This window comes from Phyllostomus discolor, chromosome 7 (genome assembly GCF_004126475.2).
Source record: "Phyllostomus discolor isolate MPI-MPIP mPhyDis1 chromosome 7, mPhyDis1.pri.v3, whole genome shotgun sequence".
NCBI classification, from domain to species: Eukaryota; Metazoa; Chordata; class Mammalia; order Chiroptera; family Phyllostomidae; genus Phyllostomus; species Phyllostomus discolor.
In genome coordinates this window covers 109,399,108-109,426,367 of record NC_040909.2, presented here as the reverse complement: position 1 = coordinate 109,426,367, position 27,260 = coordinate 109,399,108, and the positions used below count along the sequence as shown (strand labels likewise).

The window sequence follows — 27,260 nt, the reverse complement described above, 5'->3', positions numbered from 1 at the left end:
CCCTTCCAGCGGATTCTCAGGAAACCCAATTGCTCCCCAAGCGACCACAATTCCTTTGTCAGAAAAAACCCTGCTACAGACCATATGCCGCAGATAAACAAAAAGGGATGAAATCTTAGAACCATAAATCGTTACGTGTGAAGTCAGCCAGTTAGGAGGGTGGGACAAAATTCATGCTAACACTGCTTTTACCACTAAATAAAAGACAGTTGTTCTACCCTTTTTAAAGTGTCCTATGCCAGCAGAATCTAATTCCCCAGAAATGGCCAAATCTCAAATTTCACTATTGTAATAAAATATTAGCACTGGGAAAGCCTTAGTGATTACTCAATTCATAATACTCCATTTATCATCTGGCATGATTACTTTTAATCAGAAACCTCTTGGGGTCTCATCGCTGTCAGGAAAAGCTTAGCAACTCCAGTTAAAGCTTCTGTTACCTGAAGTCACTGCCTTTTTAAACCCAAGGTATTAAAAATGTATTTTTCTACCACCCCATTATACAATATAATTATAATCAAGCTATAAAAAAGATCCTGCTCATAAATTTAGCCCTGTAATATTTTCAGGTTTTAATATTTTGCCCCAACAGAAGTTTTCCTTAAGGTTTCAAAATGTCCAAGATAGTGACGAAATAAGCTCATAAAAACTGTTACGTTGTTGTTGCACCTGTTCTCGCGGGAACTGGCATCATTGTGGGACCTTTTATTTCTTTAGGGCAACCACAGTAAGGTCATTGATTATGTTCTACTTATGTAGCTTAGTTCCCTAAACTCTACACAGAGAAACTATATCCTCAATAAGCAAGTGCATGTCATCTACTTTGCAAAAAAGATGTGCATTAAAAATTCACTAAACAGTTGATCTGAAACTATGAACTTTTAACATTCATAGATGGCAGTTTCTGCATACTTGTCCAACCTACATTCAATTGTATTAACCAGGTCCTAATCCTGAAGTTCAGGTACTATTCACTGTGGTTGAAACTTTTCAAAAAAAGTGATCTCATTGCATTTCCCCCCCATATGCTGAAAACGGGTCAGTTTAAATATTTCAGGTCTCTCAAACACAAAGCCATATTCACACAAAGGAAATCATTTACATGTGGTTAAGGAAACAGGAAATTTTGACATTGGCTTTAATATTTATAGTCGACCAAAATTTTTCTGAACTCGGTAATCATAACTAACACTTTTTATAGCACTATTTATTGCATCTTAAAATTAAAAAAATAATAAAAGTAGGCAGAAAACATACAGTTGAAGAAAACTGGATGTCAGTCTATACAATGATTTTTTTTTTACTTTCAGCATGACAGACTTTATTTTGGCACTTTAACAAATATTTTGCTTTACAGCAGTGACAAAATATTTGCCAGAATTTTTCTCTTCCTGGCATAGAGTTTCCAAGCAGTTGTTATTCTACGAACTGAGTTTCACTATGCTTTGCACTGTTAGAGGTATGCTCACCGGATTCTTTACCTTGAAACTGAAGGAGAGCATGCAGCTTTAGAAGGTGCTATCACCTCCTTTTAATCACTCCAATGCGAATTTGTTCTATAAGTGATGGGGCAGGAATTTGAGAATTAAGGCCATTAAGAATTTAAGTAAACACTGTTCCAGGTGTTGCTTTACATTTTTGTAAAGAAATGAGTTCTGTGGCAATTCCAGGGAATGTTCTCTAAATGAAATATTCATATTTATTTAAAGTAAATTACATGTCGCAGAGGTTGCCGGTTTTGCCATCTTCTTCCTACTTTGGAAGCTCACAGTGTAAAGCAAAATTAATGGTAACATAGAAAAAGGCAACGTTCAGTTAGAAAGCAGTGCCCAGGCAGGGGACCCTCCTTCCATCTCCCCCTCATGCATTACTGCTTGCTCACAATTTCAACCCCAAGTGGTGAGGCCCTCCTTTTCATACAGAGAGCCTCCCTGCCCCTCTCTCCTTCCCTATGATGTGAACGATGGTATTCCATTTATTAGTGCTCCGGTTAAGCTTCAGGAGAGATTTGGAGCATAGTTTCAAAGGTAAATCAATCTATAAAACTAAACCTTAGATACCGATGTCAGGAAAGCTCCCTTCAGTTCTTTGGAATTGATAGCCCTAAACGTTGTTTGCAAAAGCAGGCATCTGTCTCAATACTGCCATCAGCTCTCCTGTAGGGGCTGCAAACATCACCATTCCCACCCCGGCAGTCTTCTAACATCCACACCCCAATACACACAAGATGATACATTCAGAATTCCTCTGGCCAATCGGAAGTGAAGCTGTACCAGCCTCTAATGAGGAGCTCTTCGGTGGTGATGTACAGATGCTGTGGAATGCTAAGCAACCAAACCCACGTCATCCTGGAGAGCGGATGGTCAATGGCAAAGGGGAGATGTACATTTGATCGAAATGTACAAAATTTATAACAGTGACATTTTCAATTATTGGGCCACATGATTTATTCAGTAGTTTTTATGTTCCCAAATTACAATTTATGTCTATGTGTAAATCTACAAAAAAGTTACCATTAGAATTGTCTGTGCTTATAAAATACCAACTTTTTTTAACTGTTATATATACTCATTAACACCAGTCTGTGACGAGTTACATAGAATCATAGGCACTTCAAAGGCTTAAAAAGACGTTTACAACTTAAATGCATTTTTTAAGAACAAAAACTGATTTTTCCTTAAACCCCTACTCGTACCTTCAAATTGCAAGAAATTAACAAATACAGTGGCCAAAGGAATCTGCAGCAACTTGTCAAAATACTGTTAGCATCTTTGGGTTTGCTGAGGCTTGTCAGTAACTCACACCATATCCTCCCAAAAGAGGATCTGATTAGATATGACTAAACAGTTTTCTGGTAATAATCCAATTTTACACATTAATTTGCTGTTGCAAATCTGCCTGAAGCTACAGGTAATGAAAAACAAAGCAAGTGTAAAATGGATAGTCCGACACTTAAAAATTTATACAAAGTGTAGGTTAAAGTTTACATATTTGAAAATCATATATACACTAAATTACCATTATCTGAATTATCCAAAGACAAATTGCACCATAACAGCTACAAAAGGCAGAGAGTTTTGTTTTCCAAGAGACACGAGGAGAGAGCAGAGAGAAGGGAACGACAGATAAATTAACAAACTAAGACCAACCTGGCTGGGTCGGTGGGAGACATGCGGACGCAAATCAAACAGCTTTCCTCTTTGAACCACTGAGTAAAAACAATCGTTCCATATTTGCGCATAAAAGTTTCAACTGATTCCATGAATATTGAGAATTTTCATAACATAATATTTTGCCACTGCTATTCACAGAACACTGCAGATGTTAAGTTGTAATTTTATGTTCTAAAGAAATACATGAAAAGTTTTAAATACAATGGGATTTTTATCATTAAAGTGCCAGAATGGCTCTTCAATGAAAAAAACAAAAAACAAAGATCTTCATTATTCTATGCAAAAGCTTTATTTTTAAAAGTTCAGTGATCTCATAAATAGAGACACTAAGTGGGAGTTTCACGCATAAAACTCCTTAGTAGGTGCCTTCTGGTAAGCAGCACTGGATGGTTTGCGCTCTCCAAGGTCGTAGCTTCCTTCGTCCTTCTTCCTCATGCGGTACACCAGCAGCAGGATGAGGAAAATGGCGAAGAGGAAGCCTATCACTCCACCAGCAATGACAGCTGCAACACACCAACAGGGAGATTGCTTTTAGAAGAGAGTCAATGGTTGCAGAAATAGCTTTGTCAAGCCTATTATCAAAAGTATTTTACGACACTTTCATAAAAGGCTTAATGTGAACACCTCTCAGAATGTAAAAACTGGATTCAACGAAGCAACCGGGCAGCTGCGCAACTCTGACATTCCTCGGAAAGGTACAATACTTTCTCTGATTTGTATTAATAGCATCACCCAAAAGCCTCAGTAAGAAAAGTCTGGCTGTGAAGCCAGTGAATTCCATACTTTAAGATTCTTTAGTCTTTTCAGTTCTCACATTTCATAGTCTAATTTTCCAACTGCTTTTTCAATGAAAACACAAAGCATGATATGATTTATTTAAATTTTGTGAGAGTAAACAGGAAAAAAGCAAGCAATTTCCTCCCCCACCCCCCAGACTTGGATTTGGGACAATCCTTTCCAGGATTAGGTGTTAAATCTTGCAAATCTTCCCCTTTAACAACAAATGCTAATACTTTCACCAGATAAGTTAATTAGAGAAACATCCTTAATGCCTTGGGTGTTGCTTCTGTCAATTGCCTTCTCCGTGAGGAAATTCTCCGTCTCCTATTTTGCAATGACTTGGAGCAAGATGGATTGATCGTCTCACATCATGTCATCCCCCATGCCCAGCTGTTCTAGAACAATCTTAACTTTCCTCTTCCCCCACCCCCAGATCCCCACAATGGCTGGTCAAGGCCAAGGCTGGAGAGAAAATAAAGATATTTGCCTAACTCTTACCTCTCATTTTTGAATTTGACCCCCAACCCCTCAAATGCTTTCAGTAGAAAGGTGACACTCAGCCAGCTTTGCCCACACCACTGAATCACACAGACAGGGAGGCCTGTTTAAGGGCCCTCTCACCTGACCCCTACCAGGCTGCTCACCTGCCAGGACTTCCGTTCTTTTAAACAGGTTGTCTGGGTGCTTCTCAGTATACACATTTGTATCCTCTTCAGCTGGGTCCACTTTTCTTCCTGAGTCATAGCGGTGAACATCGTCCTTATCCGTTTCTTCAGGTGACTGGTATGGGAAAAGGAAAAGACTGTAAAGATTTTTCTTAATGTGTTTAAAAGATAATGAGTATATTTCAAAGTTGCTCCCCACCCCCAAACAATAGGTTTAGGAAATAATTGGGATAATCACTTTGTGTAATGTTTTACCAAATGGGTGAGTCCTATGATAAACCCATGTAGTTCATGGTTTTATGTAACAGCCATCACATGTGTAGGCAAGATAGAGAGTGAGTTCATAACAACCCTAAGGATGTGGTTAGGTTGTTTTAATTGACGTTTCGTAAGATCTGTACTTTCTCACCACTCCTCTGACTTCAGGCCACCATCTCTCTCTAGCTGCTCCAACCCAGTGGCACTGTCTCAGTTCTCTTAGTCCCCAGCCTTGTGACACAAGGCACTGTGACAGCTTCCTTTTAGGCATTCTCTGCAGGTGCTCTCTAAGGGTTCTTCCTGATCCCACTCTGTGGGGAGTAGCCCTCAGGCTTACCCTATGGGTACAACCCTCCCTTTTACTTATGCATTCTTATGTGTTCAGTGAACCCTGAACTAGAGCTTCAGGGAACCCGGGGTCTGCAAGTAGCTCCTGTGTGACCCTCACTCATACCACGTTCCTAGATCGCCACAGTGTTTTTTCAACCAGTGAAGAACACTCAGGCCCTCGGGTATTCCACAATTCTGTAAGTGTAAATCTAAGATAATAACTCTCAAAACCTCATCTCCAGTCACCTTTGTTATCTACCCAGCACCTATAGGACACTAACCCTTGGCTGCAGCACTGAATCAGATCAACCTTCTTTTCTATTTCCAAGTATTCTTTTGCACCTCCCCCAAAGTTATTATTTTTGCATATTCCAAACTGTATCAGTGTGCTGTGCACAGCCCTGCCAATTTGCCCCCCACCACTCTCTCCAACTACATTCCTCCCTTGCATTCTCATCTCCGCAGCCTCGTTCAGGTCTATAACACATGACATTAGTTCTTGCAACAACCTCATAACTGCACATATTGGGCAGCTTCTGGTCTCCCCCCACCTTAATGCCCAGGAAGAAACCTTGCACAGCCTTCTCTATTGCCACTTACCAAAATTGATCTTAACACCTGCGCCTTGGTTCATGCATTTCTCCCAACTCCAATCCAAATCTTCCACTTCTTTCACTGTCCATTTGCCCTTGACAAAGCCCTCCCTCATCTTTCACCTTTTTAAAACCCTAGGACACTTGACAGTCTACAACAACAACACATACATCATCTGTTGGCCTTCTAATACTCAGCTCCATCACTGTCCATCTTGTATGGATGACCTACAGTTACAATGAAACCTACAAAGTTAAAAAAAAAAAAAGCAAGCCCTACCACTAGAGACTCTGTTTCAGTGGGTTTGGGGTGGGAAAACTACTGGTGATTTTTGTTATTGTTGTTTTTTATAAAGCTCTCCAGACAATTCTATGGCTTGAAAACTACTGGGTTAGACAATCTCAGTTCACATGAGTTGCTTATTCTCTGTGAGCCTGGAGTTCTTGCCAGTCATTACTATTGATAGAAAACACTGTCAGTTGCACTGGGCTATTATTGAAGATGATAATCGCTTTTAGCGCTACTTCTCTTCCTAAGAACAGCCAACCATCTTCATTAGGAGTCTGAGCTGGGGCCCAGTTAAGTGACTGACTGCTTTCTGAAAGCCAGGGTTCACCGAAAGTGGCGGCCTGCTACTTACGGCTAGACCGTTAAATAACCTCTAAAAGATCTCATCTTCTTGGGGTGCCTCATGGTCATGGGCATCTCTAGGAAGAATCATAAACTAGGCCAGGTAGACCCATTTGAACTTCAGAGTAGGTGAGGTCTGGGGGTCCCTGCCTTGGTGAACAGAGCACTGGGCTTCCAGTGAAGCTCAGATGTAGTCAAGTGAGATAAAGTGTCTTCCTTTCCTAAACCACAAGAAACCTTCTAGTGACTGAAACCTCAACATGCTATAACTTACAAAAAGCAGAGGCTGTGGGTAAATTATCATTCATAGCTGCACAAAATGCATCACGAATCTCACTGTTCTCTCACATCATTGTGGGAGAAGAAAACATGAAAAGGTCCTCCCCAGCCTTCATGTACAAAAATAAAGCAGAAGAGGGAAGCTCCCAGGCAGTACACTGCTTGAGTTTCCTCCTTTCTTCTTGTGAAATCTCATCACGAACCCACTGCCTGTCAGAAGGACTGACAACTCAACAGATAAGAGAATGGATTGCCTGGGCTTTAACCTAGGAACATTTTCACTGCTCATTAGCACTGCTCCTAGAGATTAGGGAAGGGGAGGGGAAACTCCGATGGGTGGATATCAGGTGTGTGACGAGGGAAGGGAAGGAGGTAAGCAAGTTTTGGTGGCACAGGAAGTAGACATAAGCAGCTACTGTGATATCAGAGACTGAGTTTAGCTTATTCACATCTTCTCTGTCCCATTGTCAAGAAAAATGACATAATGTCCCCTCAGGTTTTTCGAGTCCCTAGAATCATTTGAGAGAGCTAACACTTCAATTCCTCTGATTCAGCTTCCAATCCAGCAGCCAGGAAGCAGCGTGCATCTCAGGTACAATTGGTTTGGGGGGGGGGGGGCAGGAGGGCTACACAGAATCGGGGCACCATGAACTGAGAGAAATGGTCCATCAGGGCAGAGCTTCCAGGTGCTCTGGAGAGGACACGTATTCTTTAAATGGAAGGTTGTATTGTATGGAAGCAGGGGCTTCACTAAGAAGATTTCTTTCTCTGGTATAGAATTAATCGGAAATACCTTAAACTCGTGCGTATATGTGCAAAATGAAAGTACCAAAGGCAGCACAGATGATTAAATGAAGCCAATTAAAGATCTGTCACATCCATGTCTGCTAGTTTAAATGCCATGGAAATGTAATGGAAGGAAAAGATTAAGAGCAATGTTCTGCTCGAACAATTAACTGTGTTCTTTTTATTTTTGTCACATAAATTTACAACAAACTAGGAAGAATATCTATAATGGTGACATTAATGCCACTGTGAGACCCATTCAAAAGCAAACTCTACACTAGTAGTATCCTAAAGGCAATATTTAATTTAGCTGTGCCTTGTAACTACAAAATAAAAATGTAATCAGTATTACTAATATTTTTTCATTGTCAATATGATCAATTATCAGTACTTAGAATGGTATTTGACACATAATGAGTAGCCCTCACTAAATCCCCCATAAATGAATAAAATTGATTATTATTATATTGAACACAAATGATACTAGGAATACAAATATATTAAGATGTTTAGACATCCTTAATCTCTGAGCTCATCTGCCAAATACCTATCTTCTTTATATCGGTCTGACACAATTACTTCCTTAAAGCCAATTTTTAAAAATTTAAATCAGTGGTTAATCCATTGCTGTCAACAGAGCAGAACTCTAAGTCAAATTAGATTTGGCTTAAGATACTACTTTTTATCACTGAAAACCAAAACTGAGTTTCTTACCTCAAGTTAGTGAGTCTAAATGATCACTGACTTCTACAGATTTACTCACGGCAAGTGGCCCAAATAAAAACGCAGTAAAGCCAAATGCATGTTCAACATCCACACTGGAAAACTGTGCCCCACCTGCTGTGAGGTGGTCAGCCATCCTGCCATCAACTGCACCTGTTACTTTGCATTTCTCACCTTGTCCCTTCTTTTTTCTTCATTCATTCAACTTAATACATCCATGGAGCAGCCACCATGCACGCACCATGCTAGGTGTGGCTGCCTCAGTGCTCACAGAGCTGCTCCTGTCTTTCCTATCACCTGACCTGTGAAGCTGATCAGCTACTGAGCCTTCTTAATCCCACAGTGAGCACTCAGTCTGGAGACACAGCCTTCCAGCTGTGTTATTCACCATCCTCTTCATAGTCACGGGGAAGATAGAGGGCAGAGGATGGGGGAGGGGAAACAAGGCGGGAAGGACAAAGGCTCTCTGATAAGGGTAAGAAATGAAAGGGCAGGAAGCCCAACTGTGTTCCTGCCAGCAGAGGGGCACCTCTTACTCCAGAGAAGGCCTATTACTACCTGCATGGCACAGCCTTCCACATCCTATCTGCTGCTGAAGCTGGGCACCAACAGGTGGGTGAACTCCAAAAGGGGCCACCGTGTTGCTTAGTTTTCACAAGCAGCATGCTGCCCTGGACTGTGCACAAAGTCTACTATTGCAGTCATTACACATGTTTATTTGGTGAATTGGTTCGGTCTCAGCCGCTCTAACCAAGTTCAGTCAAGGCTTACAGAATATTTACCAGGTCTCAGAGGCCATGCAGCCTGCCCTCACCTTTAATCTCCTCAATGACCCATGAGAAACAGGCTCAGAGAAGCTCAGAGATTTGACCAGATCCAGGATTTGAAACATGGGCCTTCTTCAAACTTTAATATGCATTTTTCAATTTAAAGAGCTCACCTAGTCGTGGGGGCCAGCTAATTGCAATGTAACGTTAATAAGGCCAAAATCACAAGTCTTACAGTTTTCATTAGCTAGTACCTTTCCTCTGTTCTTATTTCTTAAGTCAGCTCTCAGAATGAATACTACATAGAGATGCACTCGGATTCATCAGTATCACTGAAAGAGATCAAAGCTTGCACACTACTGATGATGGGCTGGTGGAGAGTTTGAGAAAAAAACTTATTGCAACTAGTATCTGGAGTCTCCTTATTCCGTAACCTGTTTCAACACAGGTAAAGTCCACGCTGGTTTTAACTCAGAACAGATTCTTTATGAAACAAAAATAAATTTTCTTGTCTTGAGCCAAATGAAAAACCAAAAGGGTTTTGTTTCTTAATTTGGCTATGAGTTCCTTAAAAAGGACCACCCTTTAAAAATACTCATATCTAAGCTAGGCCTCACTAATAAAAGCACAGAGGATAAGCTATCAAGCCATGAAAAGACATGGGGGGCCCTTAAATGCCTATTACTAAGTGCAGGAAGCCCATCTGAGAGGGCCGCATACTGTATGATTCCAGCTATGTGATGTTCAGGAAGAGGCACAACTATGGAGACAGTGAAAAGATCAGCAGTTGCCAGATTTTAGTGGAGGAGAACAGACAGAGCACAAAGGACTTTTAGGACAATACAATGGTTCTGTATGATCCTGTAATGGTGGACACATGTCATTATACATTTGTCAGAACCCAAAGAATGACAACCCAAAGAATGACAATGCAAAGAATGTAAACTATGGGCTTCGGAAGGTAATGACAGGTGGATGTAGGTTCCTTGAGTATAACAAATGTACACGCTGGGGAAGGCTGTCCATACATGGGGCCAGGTGGTGAAAGAAACTCTCTGTACTTCCCATTCAATTTTGCTGTAACCTAAACTTGCTCTCAAAACAAAGTCTACTTAACCCACAAAAGGAGCAGTCAGTGAGTAAAAGTCAAAACAATCATAAAAGAGTAAGTAAAAGCCATTTACAACCATGTAATAGAAATACCATTTGTCCATACATATTTTTAAACAGGGCCTCTTAAAAAGGACTATTCCATATAATTAAATTTACAGTGACCTGATAATGCAATGCAAGACATAACGCACCTTTGTCTGAGCAGGTATCTTGTTCTGTACCTTCAGCGTGGTGGTTTCCACTTTTGGAGCAGCACTAGTGAACGAGATCTTTGGAAGTGGCCGAGACGTGGTCAGCTCAGGACTCTCCATGTCCTCATCAGCTCCTGCAGAAGGCGGCAAAGATGAGCTGAGCACATGAATCAAGATGCAGATTTCCACATAAACAAATGCTGTCTATTGTTGACACTGACAGAGCTATGTTCTTTCAAAATACGTGCCCATCAAGAATTTGGCAGTCTTTGCCCTGACTGGTGTGGCTCAGTGGGTCAGGGCACATGCCAGGGTTGCCAGCCAGGCCCTTGGTTGGGAACATGAGAGAGGCAACCAATCCATGTTTATCGCACACATCCATGTTTCTCTCCCTCTTCCTCCCTCTGTCCCCCTCTCTCTAAAAATAAATAAATATAACCTTTACAGTGGAGAATTTTTCCCTTAAAAAGAATTTAGCGGTCTTCACTGTGATGAACAAGCGATTTAAAAGTGGATCTGTGGGTAGCCTGGCAGTTTCAAAAAATACTATTCCCATGAACATTCTCAAGTAACCCTTCTTTCATTTGCAATGTTCAACCTTTCCTGCTTTGTGAGATCTCTTCCCTTCTACATGCTACTTTTTCTGTTTCAAAACATAACAAAACAATAACCGGAAAAGGAGAACAACCCCACAGTGATCCCTTATCTGAGGGGGCTGCCCTTGGTCCCCTCCGTATGGCCAGGCTTCTCCAGGGGCACTGTAGCTCCTCCTGGTTCACTTCCTCACCATCTGCTCATTCTCTCTAGTCAGAGTGCCCCTGTCATCACACTATTGGTTTGACTTTGTTAAGGTCACCAATGTCCTCCATGTTTCTAGATCCAATGGCATTTTCTAGAGTGGTTCTCATCTAATCGAACCTCCTAGCTTCCCTGGTCACTTGCTGGCTACCATATCCTTCTCGGTACATGATCTCCGGGCCTCCGTGGCTTTGACTTCCCGGCTTCCCCTCCCCTCTCGGCTATCTGTCTCCGTGGCAGGTTCGTTCTTCCCACCTGGACACAAAAGGTCAAGTCTTCCTTAAGATTCAGCACGAACCGCCAACTGTCATCAGCACTAGTTTTTACTTTTCTTTTTTTAAATATTTTACATTTGAGCATTTCTGACATTCACGGAAGTACAACATTCTTTTTAAGTCCACCACTTGTCAAATTTGTAAAATCTCAAACAAACTCAAACTCTGTAATCCAACCAACCCACTTCCTTCGACAGAAACAAATGGTGAATACCTCAAATTCCTCACAGAGGCAGGTTAATAAAGCAGGAAGTTGAGAAATTCAGAGGTCAGGTGCTGGGAACGGTACAAGGGCTATGCCTATGGTTCGCTTTTTAAATATTTTACTGTACCGTTTCCTTTACTTTCACCATGTATACCCACTAGATAGAGAAGAAATGGCAGGAAGTATCGGAATGAATGTGGGATTCAGCACGAAACAAACACACCAACCAACTTAGTACTGGTCCTGGCATTTATTAGCTCTGTGACCTTGGGCAATTGATGCTTGACTATTAATTAGTTTCTTCATCTGTAATCGGGAAAAGCCATAACTAATTCCCAGAGGTTCAAATGTGAGATATCTGAAAGCATTTTGTACACATACAAAGGTATATAATATGTTATTAGTAATGACGGCTCCAGAAATGCATTGCTCTTTTATATTAGCTTACTTGGTCTTCCATCAAGGTTTTACATACAATGTGTTTGATCTGCTCCTCCTACAATGAATCATTTTCTTACAAAAATTTTTTCAAGGAGAAGTAAAAAATTCTAAGGGCTTTCAAGACCCCCTTGGTTCACAATAGCTACGACTATGAATCACCAAAGTAGGAGTGTGGGGAGTCTGTGTGAGGGAGAAGTGGTTTTGTAAAGTAGAACATTCCCTCAGGCTAGCATTTATGAAGTTAGAGACAGATGTCTGATCTGCCTGAGGCAGCTCTTCCTCGGGCTTTATCATCTTTATCAGAAACAGTCACCCTCTTGCCAAAACCAGAAACCTGGCAGCCTCCTTGACCACTTCTCCCTCAACCCTGACCTTCAGCTCTCACTGTTCTCTCTGCCTGAGACATCCTACCCACAGCCCAGATGTCCCCACCTGGGAGAGTCCTGCTTGCGCTATCCTGCCCAGAAGCAACATCACCACCTCCCCACCCCCCACTCCATTGTGAAACCGTTTCTCCAAGTTCTCACTGTTACTGAGTCTCTTCTTAAACTTTTTTAAAATTTCTACTTAAAAAAAGGGCACATATTTTTTAAAAAAGAATACATTTTCACTGATGAAACCTGGAAACAGGGAAGTACAGAAAGGAATAAATAAAATTATTCCACCATCAGCGAAGCATTGCTACATGTTATTTATTGACGTGTTCCTAGAATGGTATCTGTTCTCCTATGTGGTGGGCAACTGACAAATACTTGTTGAATAAATACATGAATAAATATCCTCTGTGTCTTCTCATCTTCCAACGAGCTTTTCATTTCTGACATGATATTTCCACTCTCCAAGGACTCTTTCCAGCTCTTAGAATGCTCCTTTATTCCTCTTCTTCTTTCACCATTAAAGCATCTTCCTATCTCTCCAAATGTAACACATTTGTAAGTTCCTGTAAGTTCTCTTCTCATTTCTCATCATTAACTCTCATTGACTTTCTGTCCTATCCCACTTTTGGAGTGTGGGGAGGTCCCTATCTTTCATATTACACATTTTTCCATAAATATCCAGGGAGCCTTGTTTGTCTTTTCGCATCTAAGAGGGAAACACTGAAACGCTGACCAGTAGTTCTGGGCATGCAAGAGAGGTCTGTCAGATTGTGGGCATCGTGAGTCAAGACAGACCTGTGCGTTTGGTCGGGGAGCTCCCAACGCAAGTATCGATGGACCTGTTTCCTTTGAGTTGATCCAATTCCCCGGAGAGTGTAAAGGCCAGACTGTCAGTGTTCCACAACTGATGGGGGGAGACAACTGGGGGTAGCTCAGCATTTAATAACTCCTAGCCTAGGGCCTTGCTCTCTCTGTTTCCAGTATCGTACCCCAGCCCCATCTGTGCCTGGTACACTCTCAGTCCAAAGACTCTCTGTTCTATCCTCTCCTGATAATAAAGCTCCAGTTTTCCTCTGAGGTTGGGAGCATGTGTCTCTTTGCTGCGCTATGGTGGGAAGGAATCAGGGAATCTGCTTACTGCTGCTGCTTTTTAAAAAACCGTCAACATTTCTTTAGTATTTAATAAGTGCTAGGCATTGGTCTAAACACTTCACATGCATTAACTATGTAGCCCAGTGTGGTGGGTACTACTGTTCCCCACACTTCACATGTGAGGAAGCTGAGGCACAGGTCGTTTACGTGTCGGACAAGTTACCAAGGACACCGCTGGTGTACAGTGGAACTGGGATGTTCACCCAGGCACTCTGGCTCTGGAGTCTCTGCTTTTGACTACTACTCTACAATTCACACTCGTCACAGTTCTCCTTGGACTGCTTGCCTCTTAAACAGAATTTCAATCAGTTATCCCGCATTTAGTACCACTTCCACCCCCATCTAGTGCCACCCATTCCTGGGCCCCAAGGGGATCTGCTGCGTTCAGTGGGTTGCTTCTTGGCGCCCTGCCCCACCCCCACTGCCGGCTGACTCAGCTTTCTCCTGTCTGCCAAGTCCATCACTTCCAGCACCTCTGATTCCCAGCTTTCAGAATGCTGGCTTTTGTCCCGTCTACTGTTTTGTTTGGCCATGTGAATTTAGGCCCAATTCCTTCATGTCACTACAGTTGAGTATTGAAGGGTACACGTGTGTTCAATCTGCCATCTTTAACCAGAGCTCTAGCTTTAACCCTTGCATGTTTGACGCACAGCACTTCGCTAGGTTATGTCACTCATGACATGGTGTTACAATGATTTTTTTCTCTTTTCTACATTTCTTCCATCAGGCTCTTGGTTCCTTGAGGGCAGCAACCAAGTCTTTCTCATCCCTGTGTCCCAGGGACATGGTAAAGTGTCTGGCACATAGCAATTGTCCAGGAAATGGTAAGTGCATGGGGGAAGTTTCCATATTCACTAATGCCCATCTTAAGTCTGCCCCTGGAAAGTACCCTCTGAGCCTTGGGCCATTTTCCTCCTGTCCATTTGCTTTCCCACAGAATACCCTGATAGGAGTGAAAACAGAGATAACACTGGCCAAAACCATGGTATACCCCAGTGTCCAGCTGGGGCTGGCCATCAGCTAGCAGGGTGTCCTGATTCTGGAGTGGGGTTCTGTGACGCAAGGAGGTAGCCCAGCAAAGGAGGGAAAGAGAACACACGCTCAAGCCCAACTCTCTAGTCCGAGTCTCCACTCCATTATGTTGTAACAGCATGACCTGAGGCAAGTGACTTAATCTCTCTGTGCCTCAGGTTTTCTCCCGGGAAAAGTGGAGACAGTAACAGAAGTGTCCTTACAGTGATGTTAGAAGGGTAGGAACAGTGTCTGACCACAGGATATTATGTGCAAATTTTACCTACAACTTCTACTATTTCTCAGCTGAGAAATAACCCTTGGAGCAGTGCAGAGGGCTTTCCAGAGTCTGAATGATGAACTGCTTTGCAGCCATCATCTGCCCCAGGCTGGGGGTCAAGGCGGAAGCAACGCCAGCCCACGCTGAAGCCTCAACTCCATCTGTCTGGTTAGAGGGTTTGGGATTCCAAATGACCCACTCACAACCCCTCTCACTCCGATGGAGAGAGGCAGGGTTAGCACTGGAGCAGAACTGTGTATCTGCTTTCCTACATGAAGCTTAAGGACAATCTTGGCAAAAACTGGCCAAATGACATGGACAACAGCTACAGATCTCTAACAACTCTTAGATTCTAGGATCTGTGAAACAGGGACAGAAAAGTTCCCATATTTATTATTTCCTGGGACAGTTTGAAGATGACAGTTCCAAAGTACTTTTGAGGTGCTAAGTGAAAAAAAAGGAGGTGCCATGAGTGGAATATATTAATAGAGTTGTGGGCTATGGAGAAACAATCTTTTCACATTCAATCTGTGTGTGCAATATATATCACTCTCCCAAGAATAACTGGGGCTATTTTTACATTAGGATTGCACTGTAAACTCATTGTTACTGGGTCAGCCACCACCTCTCATGTCTTACTCAGACTTGGCATTTCCTAACTTAAAGCACTTGGTCTTACACAGCTAGATCTCTACCAGAGATACAGTTGATTTTAATTTGTGTTGGGTCATTCTGAAACCCAGGCCAACCCGACCGTCAGACATCTACGTGTGGCATAACTTTTACTATGTTGAATTTATAATGAAAACTTAAAGCAAGGAAAGTCCTGGATAACACTTCCCTAGCATGCTGCTGGCCACAAATTCCTGACTTGATTGTTACTTAAATATATGCACAAACTCTTTCTCAGCTTCTTAGGGGCCATTCCTGGCACGGGTGAAACATTTACTGGGTATGGTAGACTGCAAAAATGGCCAGGATCATTTACTCCCCCTTGTCTCCACATCCTCTGCCACGTGACTTGGTAGCTCCTTCATTACAAGGTGCAGTAATGAAAGGAAAGCAAGCCCTGTGACTTGCTTTGACTGATACAATGGGGTGGCGATGCTGTGCCAGTTCTAAGCCCAGGCTCTAAGGGGCTTTGCACCCTTCTTCTCCTTTGGGATCTCTGCCTCCAGCCTGGGAACAAATGGCTGGCCTGCTAGAGGATGAGACACCATGCAGACCACAGCCAAGTCTGCCCAGCTGCTCCAGAGATCTGTCAGAGTCCAGCCAAGGTCAGCAAAGCTGCATAGCCAGCCCTCAGCTGACCACTGACACGTGTGGGAGCCCATTCAGCCCAGCCTAAGCCGCTGACCCATAGAGTGATGAGCTGAATAAATGATTGTTGACTTTAGCCTCTACATTTTGAGGTGGTTTGTTATGCAGCATTACTGAAGCAACAGATAGTTGATACACCAAGGAGATGGGGCTATCCCTCTGCCATCATTTTTACCTGGCTGCGACATTCTGTCTCCTACTTTTGAGCAATATACTAGGAGTAAGAAAGTATAATGCTCCTTGGTTTCATCCCTAACCTTCCATACGGGGTCAGCAGTTTTATAAATCTAGTGTTTGAGGGATTTATTTAAGGGTGGTTTTCATGATAACACTATGAAAGCCTTAACAAAAAAAAATGAAAAGCTAGCATTGACTACATGCCAAGCAGCAAGCTCTAAGAGCCACAGATGCATCAACCCCTTTAATCCTCACAAAGCCTATGTGGAAGTGGCCTTCCCTTCTATAAATGAGGAAACTGAGGTTCAGCCAAGTTAAATACTCTCCCCCGATCTCACAGCTGAGATGATGGAGAGCTGAAATTCATACCCAGGCACCTGGACTCCAAAGAGCATGCTCTCAACCACTGTGCACCTGCCCGTCTCCCTGAAGTGAGCTCCAGGACACTGTGCCTGTGTGTGTCTCCATGCATGTGCAAGCATGGAGAATGGCCTTACCCGAGCCTGATGCAGAAGCATAGTCATCGTCATCAATAGGATACACGCCTGAAGCATCTTCAATGGAGCTGTTGTCGAGGTACATGTCTTTATCAGATGTCAGCTCTGCCCTCTGAGGAAGGAAGGAGAAGAGATTCAGGATAGGGAGAAATGAACAAATGCTCTTATCTTACTCTTCTGGTTCACGCTGCAGTGAGCAGCCTGCCCTTTCCTCCATTCCTCTATTTCTGGCCCTGCCCTTCCTCAGGACCCCCTGACAGCATGCATGAAGGGCTGAGCATGGACAAATGTCCCCCAGGGAAGCCATGTGGCCTAGACCAACGGAATGAAGATGGCACAGAGACCTCAGCACCCATCAACTGTGTATTTTGTTACATTCCACTAAACCCAAGTTTCGGTGCCCCCAGTGCCAGTTTTAAGCCATCCCAGGCATTCACTTTGTCACAGAGTCACTCCTAAGCTCCCTTACTGGAAAGCTGCAAAACACTGAAATCACGGAAGAAGTTCTTGGGGATATATACAAAGGTAGGGTGGTACTCAAGGCCACGAAGTGTTTCCAGGCCCAGCCATGCTCAAGGCCAAGAGCTCCCTGGTCGCCTGGGTAGTCCAGAGCTTTCTGCCACAGCCCAGATGTGGGCAGATGCCACGCAGGGCACCCTGCAAGGAGCAGCGCCGGTGAGGCTCAATGACAAGGGCGAAAGCCCACTGCGAGCCCGCTTCCAGGGCTCATTGGCTTGGCAGAGCCTTAATGACAAACGCAAATAAACCCACACAAGTACATTCTTTTTATATCACTGGCACTTGGTAACAGCAAACCACAGGCTGAATACGGAGAGGGATCCCTCCCTAAGTAGACCAGTTCCACAGCTTCTTAGCTCTTCAGTAAGAGTGTTAATATTAAAATCCAACCTAATCCTGCCAAAAAGGTACCATGCGTGAACTGAAGGCAGAGTAGGCGTATATTCTTTCAAATGGTTTTAGCAAATTGGTTATTTTACCACCAATAGCTCATAAAAGCCCAGAAACAAATACAGTCGACTCGTGGCTTCTAGACAATATTTGTGTTGGGAAACAGGTAATGCCATTATCGTCCTATTTTTAAAATTCAAATTGACTGTTTGTTCCTAATGGGAATTATAAAAAATGTTTCTCTTACTACATTGGCTTTCATTAGATTTCCTTTTAAAATAAAACTTGCTGTTCTGTGACTGGAGCCGTCCTGGGAGGACAGACGGGTCCGGCCCTCCACAACACTACCACTTTATTCTCTCAAGTTTCAGCTGCTGGCTACAGATGCTAAAGTATTTTAAACCTGAGCCTGTATTTCCCACCAGGCTTCAGGGCCAGCTGACAGGAAAGTATGGGAACCCATTTTATTTGAGCCACCACCCCGGCGCATTCTGAGAACTGAAACCTTAGGGATTGGTTTTCCAGTGGGCTGGCCTGCAGGCATTGAATGACCACCCCAAGCCAAGAGTGTGCTGGAATTTTTCTGCTAGAGTGGTCAGAGCTTAACTCTGCGATCTGAGGCCAGCCTGCATTAGACCGTTTCCAAGGCTATCACCATTCCAGGCCGTAATTCCTGAAGCTTGTGAACCGCATCAAGAGCCCTGCATTCCGTAGCTCTACTATCAACTTAAATGACCCCTGCTACACTCACATCTCCTTGGAGGGCAGAGACTGTGCCTCAGTTCATCATTAACCTGCCCCCACTCCCCACAGTCACAGTGCCTGGCAGACAGGAGGCGCTCAGTGTATGCCGTTGGCACTGCACGGGCTCCCACCTGACAGCAATCCTCGGTGCTGCTTGAACTAACCTTTGTCCTGTGCAACTCATCTGGAGGGCTTTCTTGTTCTTTCTAAAATCCTGTCTACTCCAAAACAACCTCTGACTTCTCCAGTCCTCCTATGTTCCCTAGTTGTAAACTACTAGGATTTTGTAGCATGTGGACAATTTAAAGCATAAATTGTCATTGTTACTTTTCATTGTCACAGATGTATTTCTCTTGTCCCTCAGCTCAGTACAACTCGCTGAAGGCAGGTCTTCAATGGCCTGTGTATGCTCCCTGCCCCTCTCAAAGTGCATGGGTACTTAATAAATATTTGTCCATGGAGATTACCTAAAACAAATTAGCCTTTGTCACAGGTCCCTGAGTTAACACATGTCGCAAGACCCACCACTTTTCTTATCATTAAAATCCCTCACGTCCAAGCCTGGGCGATCATCTGCCCCATACATATTATACTGTATCCAATTAAGTAACCTTAGAGTTGTAAAAGTAAGTGAAAGTCCGTTTACATGTTAGCAGTTCATTGAATAACTTTCATTTTCCTCTTGACTCTGTCAAAGAAGTTTGAGGTGGTATGGGTATCACTAAAATATTTAATCCCTGTGTATAAATTAAATTTCTGTTCATTAGGTGACCCAGTTGTCCAGCCTGACACATCTGTCAAACTAACAGGCAGATGGGCAGAAACATCTCCCAGAGATCCTGGCCACCTCCCAGTCCTCCCAGTTCAAGCACACGGAGTAGCCTGACAAGCAATGGACTCCCCCAGGACCACGAGCTCCTTCTGAGGAGCTGTCAGGCATGAATTACTACAAGCGCTGGGGCGGAGGCCAGGGCGTGTCTAGAGAAGCTGACTTGCCCTTGGCTACTTGCAGGACTCCCGGGTGGTCTGGGAGTCCATTTAATGTGCTTAAGTGCAGCTAACCCCAGTGGGGCACAAATAATTCCACACCCAACTCACAGTCATCTCCCGCTCGGATGTCAGGGGCACCAACTGCATAGGAGGAATTCCCAGAATCCCTCCAGAGAGTCCAATTTAATAATAAGTAGGCCCTTTTCACTTTGTAGCAGATACTGCTCAAAGAACACCTCCAGTGTCTTTCCTTTAAACAAAAAAATACCTTTCCAAACACGACACATTTCTTTTTGCGAAGACTCACACTGAGCTGAAAGGATTTTTGCCGTTAATGTGCCTGGGGAAGGAGGTGAATTATGCACCAACATTTCCTTGAGACAAGATGTGCATCTCGTGAAAGCCATCAAAAGGGGTAAGACGGCTGCTTTTACACCGAGCCAGCTGCCTGCCTCCCGAAGCAGTACACCTCGGGGCACACTCTGAACACCCTCTTGCTGGATGAGATAGAACTGCCTGACTAAAGTCACCAGGAAAAGGTGCAGAGGCATGTCCCCGAGTGCAGAGAAGCTGCCTGCCCGGGGGATTTCATGACTAGGCTGTTTAATCTGGGACTGACCATTTCTGTGGGGCAGTGTCAGCACTGTTGGCTAATAGGGCTTGGGGTCTAAGCTGGAAGAAAACCAAAGCTGGTCTCTCAGACCTTTCCCCCTTGGCTGATGGAAGATGTGCACACAGGAGAGCAAAGGGAAGTTGTGGAAAGCAACTAGGTACGGTGAGGGGGACGGGCTGCAGACTGAGATGTGCCACGTTCAGCCATGGAAATGGAAGCACTAAGACAAGGCAGTTCTTCCCAGCGGAGGATGACTTCTGGCTCAGTCTGTATCCCCACCGTGCTTAGGAGAAAAGCAAGGCACGTATTTGTCTCCTAACTCCATCCCTCCTGTTCTAGCCCCTGAACTGCAGCAACTTCAGAATCTTGGGCCTGGACCATTACTCAGAACCCCCTGCTTTGTCACTTGCTCAAGCCTTTGTCCTTGAATCCATTCTCTGCCGAGGAACCATTCCTAAACATGACCACATCCCCTCCTGCTGGAACCCCTGTCTCGGCTCCCTATCTCTACAGGATAAAATAAAAATGCCTTAGTCTCGAAAGTTCTTTTACCATGTGGCCTCACCTGCAGTTCCAGTGCCAGCTGGTGGCCCTTCTACCCAAACCTCTGGCTCTATGTCCAAAACTCCACGGTGACCTGTTGACACCACTTTCCTTTCTATAAGACCCCTAAGAGAAAACATACCACTTCAAGGATGAAAGCTGAGGAAAGCAATGGTGATCTAGGTCCTACATACTCGAGGATGATGAAAACCAGTATTTTGTGAAAACGATTCAGCCCAAATGCACATGGTGTTTGTCATAAATAGGAAGAGAAATGTTAATTCTATGCATAAAAGACCATTAAGTGCACCAATCTCGGTTTTAGTAAGAAGTATCACAAACTTGTCCGTTTTCTCAGCAAAGAAAAGTTGCGAGATAGCAACTGAACAGATCTAATCGTGGGAGTTTTCTCATGTAGGTAAGGTCTGTATCGAACAGCTCTCACGCTTCAATGTGCAGGCGTGGAAATCTCTTATTCTGAAATCTGAGACCCTCCTTGAAAGAAACACTGCTTTATCTACTAGATGCACACCCTCTAAATGCCTTAAACCAGTGCAACCGAGAAGGTAATTAAAGCTCAAAGCAGTAGGTGTTAAATTCACTTCATGGTTTCAACTTAGGTGAGTAACAAAGTCAGAAAAGAGAAAATCTAACTATTTATGAACATCATCCACCCCAGGACCCAACCTTCAGAAAATCAGTCTTTGCATATAACAGCAAAATACTCCCACTGCCTGATACTACATTCCGTATCACGTCACAGAAAACAACACTCAGATGAAGCCTCTTCATTTCAGGATAAAGGCACATCCAGTCCTGATTTAAATTCAAATGTGTACTCACTTTTACAGTGATTACAAAGTGTCAAACTGGCTGTAATTTTAGCTTATCTTTCCAGAGGTGACTAAATCAACTATTTTATTACTAACTAACACACATATTAAATAAAATAGTTTCTCCCACACACTCGCTCAGAAATGATATACTTGTCCTTAAGATGAACTTTCCAATTCTGGCCTCTGTATAGCTCAAAGGAACATATAATCCTAGAGCCTGGCCAGACATTATAGACATCAAGATCACCTATTTTTTTTTTCAGAACACCATGGTAACAAATTAGCTTGACATCATCCAGTCTGGTGAGTGGCCAAAATGGAACCCAAAAATTTGGTTGCCTTCCTCTGGGCCCTTTCTGTTGCCCTGTAATAACCCGTAACATTATAATGTCAAAGCCATTCAGCTTGGGGTTCAAAAGCATTGGCTCTAGCTACCTGTTAAATGTTTCTTCTGCGCCAGGCATTTTGTGCTAAGTGTGTTTTATAAGCAAGCACTGGCACATTTACGAGCAATCATCTCAGCAATCCCTACTACAAACCAAGGAACTGGGGCTTGCCCAAAGACCCACAGCTCAGATGTGGGGGCAGAGGGTTCCAGCCCACCTGAACTTCAACGTGCACACTCAGTGAGTGTTGGCTGTGCTGTGTCCACCTTCCCCTCCCTGTGCTTGTGATTCGCACATAATCATAAAAAGGCCCCGAGAAGAACAGTAATAATCATGTCAAACTCTGCTTGATTCAGCACTTCAACTTTGGCCATGGAAATTCTCGCCCCAGAATATCTATTTAACATCTTTTAGAACTAGCATTCTTGGCATCATATGAGATAATACTGCGTTATTTAAGAGTTCTTGCTTGAGAGTTTCTTCTCTGACTAATGACCTGTAAGTTCCCCATGTGGAAGAGGCCTGGAGCCATGTACAGCCAATGTCATTTACTCATTTTTAGTAATATCCCCTCTCTGTCAGGCGTCCCTGTGAACGAAAGGTGTAATAGAAAGAACCTTATGCTTATTACTAGAAAAACATACTGTTGTCCTTGAATGCATGAGGTATGACTGACACATAAGTTTATAACCAAATATTGTTGTATTTACAAACACTTCTTTTAAAGTTTTATTTACAGACAACTGTCTGTACCTAATCATGTACCAGGCTTACTGTACCATTCTGTATATGATACATACAAAAGCCAAGGTCAAAGATGAGGTCACACATGAGAAGAAATTCTTAAATCCCTGCATAAAAAAGGTCTTTAGCTCAGAACTGCCTCAAAAAGCTACAGTAGGTTCTTAACTAACTACATGGAAAGCTAGGTCTTTTCCTTTAAGAAACACTTCAGCACACCTTCCTTCCACAGAGTGAGGGTATGAATTTAAATTATTTACTGGTGCATGTTAGGAAAATAAACCCAATTCTGAAAAAAAATCAGGTTATATGAAGGTAGAATCTCATTTGGGTGTGACATGTGAGGCTGAAGGATCCCCAGGCTGCTCATAAAAACGTAAAGTTAAAATAAAATCAAATTAAGAAAAGTCAAATCGCAGGCAACTGGAGACAAATTTGACTGGTTCTATGCACCTTTTGAAACAAATCGAGGTGGGGCAGATGACAGGACTCCTACAGTTTATATTCCTTCAAGTCCGAACCAATCGTCTGGAACTCAGCAGAGCTTGGATTTTCCTGGTGGATGCCTCCCCCTGTGTGGGACTCTTTCTCCTCACTTAGTGTGTACATTTCTGGAAGAGGGTCCAGACCAGCACCAAGTCTGAGGTTTTCTACATCCCTACCAGGCCAATCACTGTGCTCTAAGAGCCTGGGAAGGGTAAATGCTCAACAAAAAGCACAGAGGTCACATTTTTCTGCAAGGCTGAACCTAACTGTTAAGCCATTTGGTGAAAAGAAATAATCATATGAGGTCTGTCTGGAAACAGTTCAGCCATTGTTAATATAACAAGAACAGTTTGCATGACACTGATGTAACCTGGCAGCTCAGGAGAGTGGACTGGAATGCGCATGTGTGAACAATGACAACTTCACTGTACTAGACAGTGGGGGCCACAGATACTGTTGAGTGAGCATGTGCACTGTGTGGCTGTCACATTCAAAATGACTGAGTGAGTAGAGCAACAGATCTGCAGCAAATTTTGCATTAAGCTTGAACATTCCTCCATGGAAACTATTTGGATGATTCACAAGGCCACCGCTATGGGCAACCGATGATTGGCAGCTTCATCACAACAATGTGCCCACTCATGCATCACATCTCATGCAGAGTTTTTTTTGTGAAACATCAAATCACCCAAGTGACTCAGCCCCCTATAGCCCAGATGTGGTGCCCTGTGACTTCTGTCTTTTCCCCAAACTAAAATCACCTTTGAAAGGGAAGAGATTTCAGATCATTGATGAGATTCAGAAAAATAAAACAGGGCAGCCGATGGCTATTGGGAGAACTGTGTGAGGTCCCAAGGTGCCATCTTTGAAGGGGACTGAGGTATCATTGTCCTATGTACAACCTTTCTTGTATCTTGTATCTTCTTCAATAAATGTCTCTATTTTTCATATTACATGGCTGGATATCTTCTGGACAGACCTCATACTTTTGAAAGAAGTTATCTGGTTACCTCACACCTGGGAAAACTAAAAACTAAAACCTAGTTCTCTTACTAGGTCTCTTTAAAAAGGACAACCTGGAATTCAGCCTTATAACTAGCTCTGAGGAGGACTGCCAGGAAGATAAGTATGACCTCAGAAGAAATGGCCAACTCATTAACAACGCCCCCAACGAGCCAGGGAGACATAGCACTAGTCTTTGGAGAACATTTAAATGGCTGAAAAGCATTTTAAAAAGCAACACTGAGCTAGTGTACTTAACTGCAGAAATTTTCCTTCGTGTTAAAAAAAAAACCTTGAATATGGTTCAAAGCAATTAGATTTCCTAGCCAACAAAGCTCAAATTAAATCTTTCTTTAATAAAATGCTCAGCACAATAATCAGCATGTTAACAAAAACAACAACAAAAAATCTTGCCAAAGGATCACTTGGCTCATCTAATTATGTATTTATGATTAAACAGGATCAATATCATTTTCAGAAAAAGTGCCTCACTGTATTATGTATGTTGGTATAGCTGGTGCTTCATAATTATTTTTCTTCCTATAATGTTTGCCTGTTGAGTCTCCAGAACAGTAACTGGGCTCAATAAGTGGTTTGTTGGGAAATTTAAGAGCATCTCAGGTATGATGCCCCAGAAGATCTTGTAAGAAGATCTTGTATGCTTATTTGACTGAATGTGGCACCACTCCTTCTCTCCCCGGCATCACAACACACAGAACAGGCAGGATACAAGCCTCCCAGTCCCAGTTCTATGTCTCTTTACTCTGAAACATGGTAACAATGAGCAGCCCTAATCATAGGCACTCAATGAGAATATGCTCATCTACCAATAAGCCTATCGCCGGCACATCACCTACAAACTCCTGTGAGCCAAACCCTAGTTTCTTCCATAAGCCAACATTTCACAAAGTTCTAAGAATCCTTAACTAAATAAACTGAGCAGAAAGAAATCTAAACTTTGCCCGCAAATTCCGGACAGACCGTATACTATGTATGCTAGAGAAATGACAATGACAACTATTTCCAAGAAAAATATCTCACCTGGAAGGAACTTTCACTTTATGTCATTCTGAAAGGTCTGAAATATTTAAATTACAAAATTCGATCAATAGGCTTTAAAAAAATACTCCTCCTGAAGTCGATTTATTGCTAATACCAAACCAAAACTAATCTTCTTCCTCTTCTATCAGCAAGTCAACTGGGGGCGGGGCAGGGGAGGGTAAAAAACAAAAACAAAAACAGAATTCGTCAACAATTCTTATTTCTGTTTGTGGGGAAGGGTCTGGATTCCTGGTGCGGAGAGAGAAGGGACTTGACCTTTGTCTCGAATTAAATTTGCTGGCAACAAAAACAGGCCTCTCTGAAGCAACATATATGAAAGCAACGCCCGAGCCTTCACATAGGATCATGTTGAATATGCATGACACACAAAAGGAAAATGTTCATTACTTACAGATGTGCTCCAAGTCCTGCTTTTTGCCTTTTTTGGAATATCAAACAGGGGGAAGAAGTTTGGAGCCGTGTTATTATAAGCAATGCTGCCTCCCCACCACTCACACTAGAATATTGCAGTATTTATTTTGCTATCCATATGACCACAGTTTAGACTAGAGTAAAAATAGAAGCCATGTGAGCCTAACCTGAAAAGTCCCCAGCTCCGGAGAGGGTGAGGATTAATATATTCTAACTGAAATAACGAGATTCTGTTTCCTGGTGGAGTTTGGCAGGAGAGGAGGGGAAAAAAGAGATTTGGAATTTATTTCTAATTCAGAAGTGTTGTGTAAAAACTACCATCATGGAACAGAACTCCAAGGCAAGTGCAGGAAGCCAGCAGACTCTGGTTTAGATTTAATAATTCACTCTAAGGGTTTTTCAACGGCTATAATTGGAAGCCCCGAGGCACAGCCACCTATATCTCCACCCTCCATAGGGGCCGACAGAATGCCACAGGGGGCCTATGGGGCAGGAAAATGGAAAGACCCTAGGTCCAAAGGGCAGACCTTGCCTCCCATGGACGCAGAGAAAGAACCTGTGCTCCACAGCAGTTGATAAATAGAATTTCCAAATGAGCCTGTACTGCAGAGGTCTAAGCTAGCGCTGCGACTGAACGTGAATGGAAGTATGGACACTTTACTACTGGCCAGTAATGAGAGGCTTGGACTATTCACTAGATGCCGACGAACAGAAATTGGTTTAAGCCCTTTGGGGAAGCACTCTGGTAATGCATTTTAAGAAAATCTGAAATGTTTTATACCATCCCATCAGAAAGTTCAGCTCTCAGGAATTATCCTAAGGAAATAGACTAAAAACAGGCAACGCTAAGGTGTTGACTACTACAGTAGAGTAAAATCATTCACTATGTCAGTTTTTATACCTCAGTTGAAAAACAGAAGAGATCAAAGAGACGGCCTACATGCCAACCACAGCTGTGTAGCTATGTCAGTTACGTATGCCACATGGATTTTCTCAGCATAGCCATTGAACATCATACACCATAGGGCAACAAGGAAATGTTTAGACTGTACACTAAATTTACAAAGCATATGCTATTGTGATATTTTCTAATATCACAACTCTATTAAATTTCATATCCATCTGACCAAGCATTGAAATGGGATTGGAAAACAAAGACAGGAAAGGTGAGGTGGGCTTGTGAATGCTATCCTTCCTAAGTGATATTACTGTTACACTTAAAAAAACATATAAATACGTAAATATATATATGGTGCTAAATGTACAGAAAGCATAAGACCAATGGGTCATGGTCATGAATGACCAAGGACCAGCTTCCAGTGTACAAATGGCTTCTGAAAACTTAATTATTAACAATTTAACAGTAAATGCATTATATTTTTAAAACTCTAAGAAAAGTATCGTATGGGTATATAAATGACAAGCAAGAAAAATACTTCATACTTCAGGAATGTGCCACAAAATGACACAACCGTGCTTGGGCCACTCCTGCTGGATTTTATCTGAAGTCACAGTGAAGTGGAAAGTCAATCACATGATCCTTGGTTCTAAAATTTCCTGAGTCTAATTACCCATCTCATTAGCTACTCTTTCTTCCTTCCTTATTTAAAGCGAGGAAGCCACTCCACATCAAGGTGAGGCTGCTGGGTTTCCCAGTGAACAGGTGCGCTTCCAGCTTGGTCTCAGGCAGTGGTGGCCAAGCCACTTGCAAGCCC

At 42.9% G+C, this 27,260-nt stretch overlaps 1 protein-coding gene across 1 annotated transcript in view; it reads right to left on the bottom strand.

Annotated features, from left to right (window-relative positions):
* Positions 1–1,259: 1,259 nt before the first annotated feature.
* Positions 1,260–27,260, bottom strand: part of SDC2 (syndecan 2) — a 110,133-nt gene continuing 84,132 nt past the window's right edge. Inside the window, exons 2-5 of the mRNA XM_028533673.2 lie at positions 16,823–16,934; positions 10,290–10,423; positions 4,598–4,733; positions 1,260–3,676 (exon numbers count right to left, since the gene is read on the bottom strand). Coding sequence (XP_028389474.1) covers positions 3,513–3,676; positions 4,598–4,733; positions 10,290–10,423; positions 16,823–16,934 — 546 coding nt within the window. The 3' untranslated portion in view covers positions 1,260–3,512. The remainder of the gene's footprint in view (positions 3,677–4,597; positions 4,734–10,289; positions 10,424–16,822; positions 16,935–27,260) is intronic.